Raw genomic sequence first — 17,884 nt, 5'->3', positions numbered from 1 at the left:
GGCTACTCTCTAGCTTTGCCTTCACAGGTAACATACACCAATGTGCGCATTCAAACCAGGAACTTAATTGTACCATCTAATGTGCCAAACTTGAGAGCATATCTTGGCACAAGAAGAAAAGCCAGCTAATCACAAAAGGGGAAAAAAGTCAGATGCTGTCTTTTGTGTCACTCAATGTGACAGGCTACTGACACAGAAGAATCAATTTCAATTGCAGAATGACTGAAAGCTACTCAATGATCTAAATCGCAGTATTTGTGTTCAACGAATCCCTAAACAAAGTAAGAAGCTTTCCTTAAAAATTCTGCTACTGCAGTGAAAAGAATAAAGTGCTTGACAATGCAGGGACAAAGCCAGAGATCCTAGGCTAGGTGTCATTTTGCATTTTACAATATTAAAACTGATTTTAAAAATCACATTGCATGTTACAGAAGCAATCAACACTAGAATTCTCTTGTACAGTCTTCCTTTTTACTTTCTATAGCACACTCCTCCCCTACTTTACAACCAGTGTCAATCTCACTTTGTTTCAGTAGTCTTCTCTGTCCTTTACTTAATTTTGTCACTACTGAAATGAAATTGCTTCTCCTCAGCAACTCCGGTCATCCAACATAACCTTACTTATCATTTTAGGAGAAGTTTGGTTATGCGACAGGACACCTTGCTTCTTTCTCAACTCTGCTGAGTTTCTGGCTGAGCTTGAACACGTTGCTTGATGGGTTTGCACAGTCGATATGTCTGTTTGTAAAATGCAGAAACTGATACTTATCTAACACCAGTGAGTTTGGAACTTCTACTTGAACCAAAACTCTTGTACATCAATGTGGTTTGATGAAAGGTGCAGAGAACAATGAAAAGCCTATTTTAGAATCCTTTTCTCCAAAGGTGTTTTCTACTCAATTGCAACATCTTTAAATCTTTTTCTTCCTGCCTTATTTTTACTGATTCATAATACTTTGGGATTGGAGGAAAGAGAAAAACATAAGTGATGCTGCTGCATTTAACTGCTTGGGACAAATTCTATAGCTGTCATTAATCAGTGCAGTACAGCAGAAACTAATGAATCCACATCCATTTATACCAGCCAAGGATCTGACATTTAGGATCTGTAATGCACTGATTAGCAGTATTTTTAAACCGTAAAACGTGCAACAACTGTTCAAGAAAAATTAATAAAATACACCCACTTCTACATTTATATAGAAGCCTCTCACATACTGCAGAGCTGGATGAAGTAACAGCCTCTCCAAAGCAAACCTAAGAAGGAAAAAGCAAACTGCTTTCTGTTTTATTGGATTTTTCAAACTACACAGAGCTTAGCAAAAGTGAAACAAAAAAATGTTGTACATTAAAATCAGTAATAAGACATCACGCCTACAGTTATGCTTCCTTAATCCCATTAGACCTTAAAAATTAAGCAGACATGAATCAGATCATTATGATGACAGGAGACACAAATCAGTTTCAGAAAACAAAAATAATGGTCAAGAGAGCTCCTAACCTACTTTTGAATAACTTTAGTGCAAATTACTAGATCTGATAGTGCTAATAAGTTGAATGTTATCTGGTGTTTAACATTTTCCTTAGTCATTGTTGCAATGAGCTACTTTTCTTTATCAAGTGATTTAATTTTATCACTCAGCTTTTCCTCAAACACAGACCAAAACCATAAAATTAACGCTTCTATTGTAGTACTGACAAGACTACTGTTCCCATTCATTACTACAGCAATACCACCTTTTTCATATTTTTTAATCCTATTACCATTCATTCTCCTTTGCATAGCTGAGCCTGTATCCTTTTGTCTTCCTTATGGATTTTTTAAAAATCATTTTAGTGCCCTACACTGACTTCTGTCGCAATTATTTTTATAGCTGCTTTCATCACCCCACTAAAGGAAACCAGTTTTTAAATGAAATAGCTTTATTTCTTGCTTGTCAAACTGATGCCTTTGGGGCTATATGTTTTTAAGCAACTACCAGTAATCAGTGACTGTTTTTTGTTTAAATTTTCTCCCTAGGTTGTTTGTACCCAAGTTTTGATTTTGTTTGTTTGTCTGGTTCTATGACTTTTTAAAATACACATATAAGTGTATGTATGTATACACACACAGAGAGAAACGGGGGCACAGAGCAAGGACAAGAGAATTATTTACGGTATGAATCCACAGACGCACCAAGGCAAGACAGGCACACGCAGCAATGAACTATTAATAAAGAAAAAGGTGCTTCCCAGTCTTTCTACAGCTAAGTGGTCGTTATTGCAGCTCAGTGATCTAAGAAGTCCTGTGTCGTGTCTTCCCAAAGACCACACGCTGAGGGGGCTCCAGCCAGCCCAAGGTCTACGACAGCTCAGCGAGGCCTCAAACTGGCTAAGAGATGCTGTTCCTACCACTGAAAACACTGAGCTAAAAATGACAAAAGGGAGAGAGAAGGAGCTAACTGAGAACTTCCCAACATCCCAGTGGACCCACTAGTTATATTATATGCATCCAATACATTAAGCTCTTAGAAGCAGATTTTGCTTGAGCAAATTGACTTGTGGCTGAGGTGACAGTAGCAATGCAGTAGCAATTAAGCATTTCTTCTTCATATTTGCGGTACAAACAAAGTAAACAGACTATATGTAATAACAAAAAAGACCAAACCAAACCAAAACTATTCAGACAATAGATGTTCCAGGAAGAGTCCATAAGTTTGATTTTTCAAGACATCCACATTTATTGCACAGCAGATAATAATTAAGCTGCTTTTCTTTTGACTTGGAATTAAAAATGAAAGCTACAGAACAAGATAAATCAAACATGCTGAAAAGGAAAACTCATCTCTACAGCTAATTTAAAGCTCCACAGAATTTATTCCAAACTAAATCAGACCCTCTGTTATTTTTATTTGAACTACAAACTGTTTGACCAGGAAATAGTAAGCAATACAACAGGTTGCCCAGAGAGGATGTGCAGCCTCCACTCCTGGATGTTTTCAAGACCAGACTGGATGAAGCTCTGAGTTACCTGTTCAGATTTCATAGGTGACCCTGCTTTGGAGCAGCAGGTTGAACAAGAAACCTCCTGAGGTCCCTTCCAACCTGACGGATTCTGTGACAACAAATACAGACCTGAGGAAGCTACAGACTGGCTCCTGGTCTGTCTTGCTCCATAACAGTATGACCACCAGTATTTACAAAATAGCCTACACATACTGTGGTAGCACAATATTCCCCCACTCATCACTATTTTTTCAGCATGTAACTCATTGATCTTATGTTCAAAAGATTCTGAGCCTGCTTCATCCAGCAAAAACAATTCGAAGTGTAAAAAAAAGTTTCAAAAAATACATAATACATCTCCAACTTACTTGTCTTTGAAGATGTCTTGAGCAGTCTTCTCTTCTTTTTTCTTGCTAACTTCCTTTAGGGGGAAAAGGGCTTTTACTTTTCCAAGAGGAGCCTGACACCTTTCTTTCACCACATGGGGCATCTCCAGCATCTCTAGAAGGTGCTGTTCAATTGGTGGCAACGGTTCATTGGGGTGAAATGCTTTATGCTGCAAACACTGCAAGAAACAATTTGAGTACAGAAAAGCTTTTAGTTGATATGCATTTAATGTAATGCTTGTATGCCTGACATCCTACAGTACATGCAAAATATTTTCCACATTAAAGAAACTACTTTCATATTGCAAACTAATATTCCAGTTCACAAGTGGGTTGGAAGTCATATCAACAGCTGTTTAAGAAGACTAATAATTATATGAAACAAGAATACTGATGCAGATGAGCATTCCCACACTCACTGGAATTAGTTCTATGAAAATTATTAGGAAAATCCCAGGAATGAAAGAGTCATCTGCATCTACTCAACTTTTTAACTTCGCTTTAGATTTAAAATACAATTCTATTAATAAAACAGTAATGTTGGAAAGATTTCTGTACATTCCAAAATTAGGCAACCAGATATATACCACAACCATGTATTCCAGTTATTGCCACATTTTCTTGTCCTTCAAAGAAAGTATTTCTTCTTGGTCAATAGAACTCAGTATGCATACAGGATAAATTTTCACCAGTTTAAAAACAAATGGAAAGAAAGAGGTTAAATGTGCACAGGTGATACACAATATAGGTATGTTTGCAAATTAGCTCTGGAAAGAGTGAGGGAACAGAGGGGCCTGACAGATGTATGTCAAGGTTCAAACAGATGGTAGGAACTACAGAGGACAAGGCTTTTTCACCAGAGTGTAAAGGCAGCACGCACAGCCAGGGAGCTGAGCAGAGAGAGAGAGATGAGGTTAATGAGGCAGGCTACAGAAATTCCACTGAAAATTTTAAAAACAAAGTAGGTATCTCCTAAATGTTTTGAAATGTAGGACAGCAGTAGAGATGTATGTGCAGATATACGTGGATACCAGTGCATAAACGCACATACATGAAAACACATGATGTACATGCAAGAATAACTTTTCCAAGCCCATTGTACCGGGTTAACTAGACCCAAGGGTAAAGGTAGCTACTCAGTAAACTATGAATAGAGCAGAGGTTTGCTCCCCTCTTGGCTGTCACACATGACATCAATTTCAAAAAACAAAATCAAAGCACACAACCCCCCCATTCATGCTGAAAAGCTGCCAGTAAAGAAAATCCAGACCATATGCTACACGTCAATACTGATGTGCTTTCATGCTGCCATTAAGATTCCAATCCATATTAGCGCATACTTTCAAAAGGAGGCAGTCATACAGGCAACTGATTTGGAAACATTTATAATGATTTAAGGCATAATTATTTTGAAAGAGAATAAAAATGTTGCTGGAAGCTGCAGTAACAGCTCTTGTGATACAAAAAAAAATATTAAAACATTAGGGGACTGAATTAAACTCACAAAGCGAAAAAGAAAAAAGCTCTCTGTTGTGAATGTGTTTTCGGGCTTTCACATCTGAAATCTCTATGTGTGCAGCTGCAAGAGCTGAGCAGATTGAGCAGCCACAGCCTCCACTTGTTCCTTTTTTGTTTTTTTACAGTAGATGATGGCCTCTGAATCCTGAGATTGCAGGTACCATCAAAACTCAGGTGCAAAATGGAAATGAAGTTGAACAGACTTAATCTGAAGTTTCTAATCCCAAACAATCCCTTTTAACCTCGCTTCCTCGCCCTTCTGTGCCCAGCAACAACCCCTTCAGTGGCTAGAAGGCAACCTACAACCACGACTATCATGTACTTAGGATCTCCAGAACAAGAAGGATCAATTAACTTCCCAGGGTTCTTTTTTCATGGATTATGGCATAGACTTGAACAACCCATTTTATGCTAGGTAGTTAGCTTTAGGGTGGTTAAAACTGTGTGAACTGAGTCCAACACACGTATCTTAGAGTTCAGTTTACACCTAGTTTGTGAGAATTTCAAACTGACCTTCCAACAGACCCATTACATTCAACCAAAGGTAAGATTATTTGTTGCCGAAAGCCCTTACAAACTTCTGTGAGCTACCTCCTGTCCCCCTGCTGCTCTGCTTTTTGAAAGAACATCACGGTACAGTCCAACCACTTACAAACGAGCTCAGCCCTCTACAGTTGCTTATATGTGGTCTAACAAGAGCCATTACAGCAGCGGTGTCAAACTCATTTTCACCCAATGTAATTTTAGGACCGAATAAATGTAGGAGTAGTTACATTCATACAGTCCTAAAATTACACTCAGCCCTTGAAGGCAACCACAAGACTGATGTGGCTCCCACTGAAAATGAGTTTGACACCCCTGCATTACAGCACATTTAGGTGCAGACTCTGCAGCTGGATCCCATGACCTACGCAATGCCACAGGCCACCGTGCCCACAAACCATCCCCTCAGGTCTGTCTCAGTACAGAACAATCACTGTTGAGCAATTTGTTTATTTGGCTACCAAATAAAATGCACTGCATTCCCCAAATGTCTTTTGGGCTTCAAATCCCTGTATTTCAGAGGAACAACTTAATGACATTGGAAGTATGCCACCACAAAAGCTCTGCAAGTTTGCTTAGGCTTTTCTGGAAGCAACAAATTAAAGTTGAAACTCTGGATATAGGATATTCCTCATCTTCCACTCCAGCAAGCATTAGCAATTCCTTTCCACCCACGCTGTCATTTCCTGATGCCTACCACTACTTCCAGAGATACAATTTAGTTTGATGTTTCTGTTTAAATTCTGGCTCATGTCACTTATAATTCCAAACATCTTCATGAAGCAACAAAGCAAGGAAATGAAGGGGGAGTTCATCCTTTCTTCAGAGTTATTCTTTCAAACCATCCACAGGTACAGGTCCTGTTTAGCCCAATCAATTTACTGACTACATTCAAAATATGTACAATTTTTCTTCATAGTTCTTAAGGAACCAGCAGTGTCACTTGGTCTAAGAACAAAATATTAAGCATCTGAAACACATTTGAAGCAAAGGAGAGAACAATATTTCTGTGATTTATACAGATTAATAGTAGTTTTGTAACCAAGACAAAAAAATGGTGCTGCGTGCAAGCAAAAGAAAGCACTAAAAGGACAGGTAATTTAGGGGTTTATGAACAGCAAGCACCATGGACAAGAACTGTATGCCACCCGGTACACTGAAACAGTCAATAACTACTTTTTCCACAGGTAGCATTCACCTTTATAAAATCCTATTATCCCCTAGGGAAACTGGAGAGTTACGCAGTTACTCTCTCCTAGCAGCACTTGACTCAGCTGCTGGGACACCACAATCATCCTGCTTCAGAAGACAACAGCGCACCTAAAGAAACATCTTTCATTGATAAGTGATACCCATTGAACCAAAAGAATGCAAAATTGTATCTAGTGATGCAATAGAGGAAACCCTATCCCATTTGTGTTTCATTTACAAGGAAAACCATGTTTTTTTGTTTTACCTGAGCTTTACAACCTTTCCCAAAAAAAGTCATGCAGAGGTCAATCCATCTTAAGCTCTTGCCCAGAAATAACCTTCTACTGACTAACTCTTGCATTCAGTTACACACTGTCTTGTCAATATGACTGGCAGAATTTGAAGGGAACACTGAGTTCTTCAGATGTCAATCAGAATAGGATTTGAAGACAGTGGGCTTACATGTGTTCCTGAAACATGCATACGACCTTCAGATCCTTTGCTGCTTCTGACAATACTGAAAAGCAGCATGGTTTCTGGAAGCTAGGGTTAGTTTTCTTAATTTAAAAAAGCATCTTCTTCCTACTTGTAAACTGAAAAAAAATCATTTGGAGTTGTTGAGATATGATGAACATGGTTGCTGTAATACCATTTCTGGTCAATTTTCAGAGTGGAGTCATGCACTCAATATATCTCCATGGCTCTGCATACAACACAATTCTGCAGCTGCATAAATTGCATTGCAATTTTCCTTATTTTTGAATTTGCTATGTCATTTGCTTGAACACTTGAATTCCAAATGTATAATTAAGTCTCTCATCCTCACAGCTGCAATGAAAATCTTCATGATATGAAAGGAATGTAAATCAAAACGTAGACAGCTTGATACAATAACTGCAAGAAGTGTGAACTGCTCTACTCACCCATAAAATGCATCAGCTCAGACACCCAAATGGAATATTTTAAATGTCAAGAATGTTAACCTCAGGCTGGTTTGGAACCACTGTGAGATGTAACAATGCACAAAGTGACTCTGCTCAAGATTTGATGGGACGCGGAACGAGGAGCTACAGAGATCCCAGATTTTCACTCAATTTCTCTCTTTGCACAGAAGCTTAAGACTGAGTGGCAATACCCTGTTGAGATACTCCAGCAAGTTTTAACTTGTCTAGTCTAGGTGCCTGTGAACACCACTGACGTTGCTGCAGACACATGAGCACAGGTATAATTTCCCTTGCTTCCTGGAAAATGAAAAGTTTAAGAGTAAAATCTGTGTCAGGGACAACATAGAGATCACTGGCTACCCCACACTTCAATGCGAAAGGATTTATATTCCCATCTTTACAATGCAGAACTTTCCAAGGTAAATCAGAGAAAGACAGAAGAGTGAAGAGTCTTAAGAAAAGACTTTTTCAAAAAACGCCATATAGATCATCTCACCTGATATAACCTCTGAAAATGAGGGTTTGGTATTTTGCTGGGCTTAAACAGGTCCTCAAAAGTTTCTCCATCATCATCTTCAGAAACCAAATTCATAGAATCAATCAACGAGTCAACAGCAGATAACTGATCCACTAAGGCAACAATTACATACAAAGAAAAATTAAATACACTTGCAGATGGATGAACTTCTTGAACAATTTACAAATGAAAATTCACTTCACAATGTGAGATTTTGACCAAGTCATTACATGCCACAGAATACACTGCAGATATAGATGTGCCAATAAAGAATATGGATAATGGACACAGTAATAAAACCCCTGCTTTTTTTAAGGACTACAATGTAAAGTCATAAAACCTTCCCCCTCACCCAAGACCTCAATTATTGCTGCCTTTCGGCTTCCATTTTTCAAGATGTTTTTATTTGCAACAGAAGGTGTATAGGCCACTTAGAAAATAAGGAGAACAGTTGGTTTGAAAAACCGAATGGCTTAATACAAATTTTTGAAGTTACGATTGCAAATTAACACCGTTCACAAGAATCCACTATTCCTTTGGTAAGACAGGTTTCGGATTTGTTCTCAAACTGCTGGTTACAGACAAGAACATAGAAAATGTTTCAGAAACAACACTGCATGCTTTAAACACTTTGATGTGCAGATGCCCATTCAACGGATCTCATAACAACTTAAAGAAGCAGAAGTGGATTTTAAATACATCCATTTACATTCATTGCTGTACAAAATCCTCGGAAGAGTGAGTCAAGCTTTGTATGGCTGCATGTGCTATGGCTCTCCAAAGACAACCTCCATCTGAATCTGTACACCAGTAAGTGCATGTTTTACGTGCCACAGAAAATGCAGGCTTTGCCTTTGTACAGGCCAAATTGCAGCTGGCTACAGGACCAGCTTTGTACAAACAGAGCTGATGCCTCTAATTCAGTTCTAGCTAATCACATATTGTAGCTCCCACAAGGTCTGGCCGTTTAGTCTAACAAGTGAGTTGAAATATCTGGAGGACTAAATCTCAGATGCCTATCACAAAGATCCTGTGAGACTGATAATCCAAACACCCAAGCCAGAAGACATTTTACAGGATAGTTAAAAGACTGTCTGCAAACCTCGAGTCTGCTCAGCTGGCAACTAAGCAGGCAAAGTTTTGCTACAGGCTTTACACTTCAGGATGACACCACCATAATGTATTCCCAATGGGCTTAAGCCAAAATAATGACAAAGCTTATGTTTTCATTGTGAAGCCAAATATTTTAGCTCTTTTAGAGTGTCTTAAAGGAAGACAAGTAGATTACTTTGTCCAGCTGCCCAGTGAAGGACTATCTTACCTGTTGGAGTGCATTTTTTATTGTTTTTCAAGGATGAAAATATGTATGGTCTTAAGTCTTCCATGTAGGGTAGCTGCACATAGATGAGACACTAAGCATGACAAAAGAAGAAAGAAAAAACTGAACCTGAAGTAAAACAAACAAACAAAAAGAAGTATCCCCAAGTGCCCTATCAGGGCAATCTAAACAATTGGAAAATCCAAAGACCTAGTATCTGTGTATATCAAAATACCTAAATTTTACAGAACAACATAGTTCTAAGCAGAATAAAACACAGCGTTATTTTATAATATAGCGATGGCCACATGCCTCATTTTTCTACAGGTAGAATAAAGACCTCCCAGATCATTCAATCCCTTTTTCTTGTGCAGAGTTCCAACCAGCCAAGCTTTAAATGCCCCATGCCTTGGCATTCTGCGAGGTTTTATCACAGCTTACTGTGTCTCAAAGTCTAAAGCTGGTTTTGTTTCTTTTTTAAAATTCTCAGTATCATTTTTTCATTATTCAAATACCTCCTCCAGTTCATACTACCCTAAATAATTCCTTTCCATCCTTTATGTTTATACTCTTCAAAAGTCTGAAGATTGTTATGTCCGCCCCCACCTTCGTCACTGCTTCGCCATGTTATACATATTTAGATCTTTCAATAGTCTCTCGTAAGTAAGATTGGTGGAAACATATGCTGCAAAAATTCTGACATACTGTGTTGCTTCTGGGTCTCTCAGAATTAAAAAAAAAATATTTCAAATATGATTCTGCTGTGTACAGAACTTTCTTTTTTATTTCCTAAGAAATAGACTGCATTTTTTCTCCTGTTTTTTAAAATAACCTTTTCAAGTAAATAAATATACTACTGTCTTCCTAATTCTCCATATACATTTAAACAACAGCTTTAAATGCTGTGAACTCCTCCCCACTGTTCCAGTTGACTTGGAAACCTAATGACAACAGCATAGTTGGACATGCTTGAAATACAATGCCAACTATCAAATTCAGATTTTGCACTACCAAGCAATCTGGAGATAAATCCAGTTTTAAACAATGAAAGAAACTAGTGCAGCTTTGGATTGTATGCTAAGAGGTAGGTAGTAACGCAGCAAGAAAGCAGTGGCAACTGATTACATAAGTATGTGATTACACCGTTTATAGATTAAAAAATAAAAGAGTTATTTCCAGGATAACAAAATGTTATCACTATGTTATTGACATAAAAGTCAGTATTATTTAAATCTGTAATATAGAGGATACTAATAGAAACATATGGCATTATTTTTCCATGTATTTTTCCTACAGAATGTTCTTAATACTATTTATTACTTCCTTGTCTTAAGACTTGGTACTATTTCCTAAAATCAGTCTGAAAAGTCACATTGGTTTCTTCTGGTATTATGTAACACTGCAAATTTATACAGTTCAAATATGACCATTTATTAATTGGTATTCATAAACCATCAATACAGAGAGTCTCTACAGAAAAATTACCTCGTATGCATCCTTAATATACGGAAAAGCTACCCCAATTTGCGGGTTACATCTCCTATCATAGGCATAACGCACTATAGCTACCACTTTCAGTTCATCCAGCGCATGAACAAGGGCAGAAAAAGCAACTGCTGCGTTCTGGAAAAAAAAAAAGAAAAAAAGTCAGACCGTAAAAGGAGCACAGGTCAGCACTACAGTGAAGTTTTTACCTCTAATATTCAAAATAATTTGGAGGTCTGTTCTAAATAACACAGTGACAGGGCACACTGTTGCTCTGCATGAGAATGTACTTAAGCACTAATTCCAGGTTCCCCACGCCCTTGCACAAACGTAACATTTACCACTTTCTCATTATTAATAAGAGATGGTACGCATTTGATGTTTAATCCAATTTCTTTTCAACCTAATGGGCAATGGAACAAGACTTCTGTAAGCTGCATTAAGAATATTTGTCTTATTAATACAGAAAGAAGGCACAATTCCAATTGCCACTACCATTCTTTTCTGTTCCACGGCAAAACACATTCAGCATTAAACTTCAGTCCACCCTACCTCATCATCTTTCGCTGCAAAGACCTTCAGAACCTGGTTGCCCATGTAGTATTGCCTCTGGATCTGGAGACACAAATGGTCAGGGGTTAGCCCGATCTAAACCAAATGTCATTAATGTGACCAGACTCATTAAATTATGAAACAACTAATATATTAACTCAAGTGAGAAACCACATAATTTAATTACTGTGCATAGAGATTAAAGGCCTGTAGATGTTTCATAGCTCCATTTATCACTCGACATGGATATTCAGTTGTATTTGGCAGGATATTCTCGTACCTTCCTATTGATGGGCAGGAATAGAAAACTATGGTATCTGCAGCTGTTACCAGTCTCAATAATACCGCAGTAATCCAAAAGTCAGTGTGGAAAACCACAGTAGTTAGCAAAAGAGCTAAACCTAACTGACACCACATCTATGCTATTAAATTTTCCTAGCAAAGACATGTCAAAAATGAGCTGGAAAAAGGCACATCTTTAATTAAGAAAGCTGCTTCAAGAGCAACCTGGAGTACATACGGCTGTGCTGGCAAAGACACTTCTGTTAGCAGAGCTGATGCTGTTCATGAATATGGCTGACCCCCCCCAAAAAAGCAACAAATGGTTTCATTAAGGGCCATTTCTGGAATAGCGAGAGCTACAGAGGCTGAGACACACCTAGAGACAACCATGGCAGAAAAAACGTCGTGAAAACTGCACACCACTATGAACACTGGTTAAAATGACCTTTCCCTGTTAAAGAAAAACATCATCAAATTACACTGTCTCCAAACTGACGTGGAGTTTCATTATTTAGCAAATTACCATAATGCTGTTGAAGTTGGTGACAACTTGCACCAGAGCAGATCTGTTTAATGTATTACAGCACAATTCTTCAACTCAGACTATTCTACCTGAAATTATTCTTTGCTGTTCTGTCTTTCAAAGCTCAGGAAATTTTATACTCACTATAGTATAAATATCTAGACATGAGTATCACTACACCTATTTTTTGTTTGAAAAAAAAAAAAGGTCCCTTTGTAATATTTTCAAGTATTATTTCTTGACTTACACAGCATTGCTTATAAATTAAAAATCAAAGTTTAAGCGGCCTCTGATCTTCTTTCCTGAGGGATGTGAATAAGTCAGAAAAATACTGTGAGGTAGCTCTATTCCTTCTTTAATTATGTATTTGGAGCTGTTCCAGTTTCTCTAGTTAATAATAAATTACCTTTTCTCCAAAATTTTTAAAATAAACAATTTAATATAAAACATACATTTGAATAGTGTCAGTATTATGATTCCAAACAATAAAATTGTTCAATTGTTCAAAATTGTTCAAGAGCTAAAACATAAGGAAAGTATCAGTCTTGAAAATTCCAGCCGTAGTTGAAAACTTCCTGATATCATTATCTATACAGTGTAATTTTAATCCTGCCACCACACCTGAATAATTTTGTTCTACTGAGGTCTATGCAACTACTATTGGGCATAATTACTCATGCTCCTAGTTAGAGGACCAGAATACACTTTATTTAAGGTGTAATTCTTATCCGTTATGAAATCCACAGACAAGAGAAGCACGTAACAAAAATTATCAAAAGCAATAAATATTTTTGCATTAAAAATATAAAGCATTTTTTTTTCTTTGGGGCATATTTATGTGAATCAAAAGTATTCCTAAAATTAATTATTAACTATGTATTTGAAGATATTATCACACTATCTGATTAATGGTGGCAAAAAAAATAAAAATCCATGTGAAATAACAGTTCACTTCCAGAAACACGATATTTCTCATCTGCTTTCCTCTTAATTTCCGTTTTCAGTAAGTCAGAAAAGAGGAGGCCAGCCTCCAGCATAAGAAAACACACGTGGTGAAATACATCTTACAGAACTAAACAAAGACAGTAACACTCAGCTGTAGGTTACTAACGTGTGAAAAGATGCAAGAAATTGTCTCATTGAAACACTGGGTTTAGACACAGCATTTCACTTGTTAGACTTGTTAGGTTTCGGGTACCGGATTTATTAGTCCCTACCACGTCTCTTCCCTGGCCAATTGAGGGCATATAAGCTCAAGCATGATAAGTTTCCTCAATCGATCACTTCCAGCACACAAGCTGCCATGTTACTTAACAACTTTAAGTTCTGAATGTCCTCAAGGAGCAATCAGGTTGCAGTGCCTATTGAGGCTGGCTTCTCATTTCAATAAATCACTGTAACTCCCTGGTTCCTCAGTTAATAATATGCTTTGACCCACCGCGCTGCAGTAGTCTAAGGGCACCTCTAGAAACATGCAAGGGTCTTTGTGCCACCTGTACGGTAAAGTAAAAATATGTTTAGCTACATCCATTTGGAAGTAAGCTTCCTACAGACACTTCCTATTTCATTAGCATCTTTCCTTCCTGGTATAGGGAATGATTCCTCAGCCTTTGCCAAGGATTCTGTTTTGTTCAGGCACCAAGACATGTCAAAGAAGAACGGGAGGGCTGGGAGCTTTCAGAACAGAAGGCACAGAGCTGCCCCACGATTTCTTTCAGTTTTGAGTGGTGAAGGGGACTGGGTGCAGGGAACTCCAAGAAGAGTAAAGTTTCCATCGCAATGGCAAAGTTAATACCACATGTACACACAAATACCAAGCATCTCATTGAAATATAGGAAATTTTTGAATTATGTTATCTTCATCTAAGTTCTATGAAGTCCTTGCTACACTCAGGTTTTGTTATAGTAGAAACAAGAGATCTGAGTTTAGTGGCTCCTGTTTCACTTGAGGGCCCAAGGGCCACATTTATGAGCTTCTCTCCCTCACAAGATTGCATAATGTTTGCTGATTCTAGTACGTGTAAATAAGTCAACCCTGTATACCTGACTGCAAATGCCCCATTTCCAGTACAACACCACAACTTTTGTGAATTCAAACTGAAATCGGTTGCCTCAAACAACACTTGAACAACAGTTTAGTACTGTACCTGAGAGGATCTGCTGAATCCCAAAACAGAAAAACATTTTGCTTCTGTTTTGTATTTCATTTGCTCTTCATCTTCCTTGGAAAAAGGAACTATATCACTCCCATAGCGAAACCCTGGAGAACAAGAGGAGAGCATCTGGTAAGCATATGGGCCTACAGTTACAACACCAAAATTAGGTCTCTGAATATTTTAACAATGCATGCATGCCTCACAGCTACACTCCACACACGCTCATCAAATTACTTTCTCTGTTAACAAAAAAACCACACACCCCATAGACACGTTTTGTACTTCACAAACAGCAGTTGCACTCCTTGTATGTTGTTTTCTATAGCAGCTAACCTCATAGAGAGCAAGAGAGAAAATAAGGGAATTGAACATCTTGCCCAGAGTTACACTCACAGAATAGATTTAAGCAAATCAGAACAGATTTCAGTAAATAGATTGCAGCACTCCCTGCAAATGTAATACAAAAAAAATCCAAACATACAGGAAATACAGGTAATGACACCAGCAAACAAAATGTGTTAACAGTGGAAATGAGGTTCATCCTCCCACGCAATGGAAAACCAAAACACTCCTGTATGCAGAAGTGACCTTTCTATATATCTGTGTTCTAATTCCTGTGCCTTACATTGCACAGGTATCTCCACAAAACATTAAGCTGTTTGTGTCTCAGGGGCATCATCTGTTCCAACTGCTTATTCCCTCACCTCAAGCCACAATATCCTCCCTGTAACATCATCACTTTCTTACACTGTCACAGACTAAGGAATATATCCTCAGGTGTGAAGAAAGCAGAAGGAACAGAGGTAAATCCCTGGATTAAAATAACAAACCTACATGTGGACACATTTTCCTGGAAACAAAAAAACAAACACATAGGGAGAATGAAAGAAATTTCAGTATCAAACGCAAAATATTGTCTAATTATGACATTTCTCAAAATGTCCACAGAAGTCCACAAGGCATCAGCAGCTCTTTAACTGTGAGAAATATGACACCACTAACAGAGAAGTGTTTGGTCACAGTTGTTCACATTGAACTGTTCATCACTTTTTACCAGCATCCTGCAACGACTCACCAACTCAGGCAGCCAGGACATCGGCAAAGAATGGTCACAAATGTTTCAAAATCTACTTACTATAAAAGTGAATTTTTAAAAATTGATTTTACTAAAAGTTTTGAAGTTATGAAACACAAACAGACCATTAGCTTAACTATCATTTCTGCTTAAAGAAAATCACTCTGTTGTTGGGACATTTTTATCTGCTACTGCTACAAAACACCTATGATTGCTACAACTGAAAGAAGTTAAATAAAAAAAATACAGTATTTATCTTCATTTTTCAATGTACTTTATTCGTTTGACGCACTTTCTATACTGTTACCTCTCTTTAGAGTTAATACACTTGCCCTACTTCTGTAGGATTGAAACGGCAAAGAAAAAATTGGTAACACAATATATAATAGTAAAAAATTAAACATCTTTGCTTAATTTTTAAAAAGTAGACTATTTAATTCTGTTTCTGGGGCATTTAGTCTTCTAAGGAATTTAATCCACTCGGAAAGAAGCTGAGGGTTATAAAAAGTATTCTGCATACCTCTACTTCAAACTGAACCTGCTATGGAATTTACATAGCAAAGTTAATAGACTCTTGAACATTAAACCTTCCTTTAATGGTTTCATCTTCCCAGCTGCAGAATATCTAGAGCAGTTGCTTATCTAGGAAAAAAAAAGCAGTTGTATGAAAGTATTCATGTTGTAAGTACAACCGAAGATTTAAAAACAGAATAGAGGTAGCAACTACTCGCTCCAGAACTGAGGTATGGTCCTCCACGGTGTACAGTTTAGGAAGCTGTAGTGCCTTCCACATTCTACCTGGTGGTATTATTATTATTCCTATTAGTGGCAAAAGTAAGGATTTTTAAAATATATGAAGACAAAGAGTCTCAACAGCCTCTATGTTCCATCAGCTCACAGGGCTTACATTCTAAGATCACATCTAGGCTTCAAAGGCACTTAGGTGATTCAGGAGTACAAGCATTCAGTTTGTCAATCTTCAGTTTGTCTTCAGGGTGCACATAAAGAAGTCATACCCTGAATAGTATCATCCTTCTGAACTTCTGTCTCGTCATCATCATTCAAGCAGTAAACAGTTTCTTTTTGAATATCTTCTTTTCTGAGGGTTTTAGCATCCACAACTGTCCAAAGTTTTTTCACTTTCTCTTCTATGACCTATGTATCAGAATTTGAATAAAAGGAATATTTAACATTTCAGTGGGATCCAAAGCGCCTACCAGAACATGCAAAAATTTCTTAGACGAAGTACTGCATTATTTTGCCAATAAGGGACTAATACTGACATCCCCAAATACGCATCTCTGACTGCTACCACAGTACCTTCAGCACAGTTTTCATCTGTATGAGACCTGGCACCTGAACCATGCTGACTGGGTACGTACTTGTCTTGGTTATTCATTTGTGGAAGTCTTTTAGTGCCAGGATAACATGTAACTTTCTTGCTGTGTACTTTACTTCCTCCACCTACATAAAGCCTTCAATAAAGCATTAAGATACCCGTTAAAGATACAAGAAGACTCAATGCTCATTCAGCTTGTTTGCCCAAGTTTGGCATCAGGGTTACTACACCACAGGATAAAAATACCCCAGCTCACTGCAACCTCCCCAAAAGGCAGAAAAAGATCCCAGCTGCATTATGGGACTAGGAAGGGAAAGGAGGAGAAAATATCTGTAATGAGTGAATGTTTCCCAACTACAGGGAAAGAAAAATGCTTCCTCTTCTTCCTACTTCAGTGAAATTTCTGGTATATTTAGTGAATGAGAAGCAAAATGAAGAACTGGGCAGAAAACAGAAGAGATAGAATAGATTATGTCAGTAGCTATCACAAGTTTACTCCTAGCTCTGATTCAACGGCTGTATGACCTCGGGCTGGTCACTCAGTTCATGTTGCTTACTCTTCCAAGCTCCATTTATTTTGCATGTAAATACCTTTGGGAGGGGACTCACTGCATATTTGTACAGGTCTGGAGCAATATCCTCATTAAAAAAAAAATATGCAAAAGTATAAACAGAAAGTTGGCAGCAGAGATCTCTTTCAAGGCTAGTATGCCTGGAACCTTGCAATACTGACCAGACTCTTAGTCTTGGGTTTAAACAACAAACCAATTAATCTCCACCTCACCAGATCCATCAGTGCTGCCACACTATATATTAATTATTCAATATCTGGAATTTTGCACACATTGTGTGCTGAAATACACTGACTTCTTCCCAGCACTGTGTGAAGGACCAATATAAACTGTAAGGGAAACACTGTGCACAAGCTCTGCCAAACAGTATAGAGCAAACAAGCAGAAAAAATATACCTTTTTTTCCAAGTCTGAAATAACAATAGATGTGATCCAAACCAATAGCTGGTAAAACATTTACACCCACCATTTTACACGCACATGTGCACAATTCCTCTC

The 17,884-nt window shown here is 37.8% G+C and overlaps 1 protein-coding gene across 1 annotated transcript in view; it reads right to left on the bottom strand.

Moving 5' to 3' along the window:
* Positions 1-17,884, bottom strand: part of XRCC5 (X-ray repair cross complementing 5) — a 50,947-nt gene that overhangs the window by 19,666 nt on the left and 13,397 nt on the right. The window contains exons 8-14 of the mRNA XM_065070660.1: positions 16,492-16,630; positions 14,392-14,504; positions 11,440-11,502; positions 10,888-11,025; positions 9,406-9,496; positions 8,064-8,197; positions 3,354-3,550 (exon numbers count right to left, since the gene is read on the bottom strand). Of these exons, the coding sequence (XP_064926732.1) occupies positions 3,354-3,550; positions 8,064-8,197; positions 9,406-9,496; positions 10,888-11,025; positions 11,440-11,502; positions 14,392-14,504; positions 16,492-16,630 (875 nt within the window). The remainder of the gene's footprint in view (positions 1-3,353; positions 3,551-8,063; positions 8,198-9,405; positions 9,497-10,887; positions 11,026-11,439; positions 11,503-14,391; positions 14,505-16,491; positions 16,631-17,884) is intronic.

The sequence above is a fragment of the Columba livia genome, chromosome 7 (genome assembly GCF_036013475.1).
Source record: "Columba livia isolate bColLiv1 breed racing homer chromosome 7, bColLiv1.pat.W.v2, whole genome shotgun sequence".
In the NCBI taxonomy this organism is placed as follows: domain Eukaryota; kingdom Metazoa; phylum Chordata; class Aves; order Columbiformes; family Columbidae; genus Columba; species Columba livia.
Note: the sequence above shows the minus strand (reverse complement) of the source record. Positions and strands in the feature narration are given on the sequence as shown.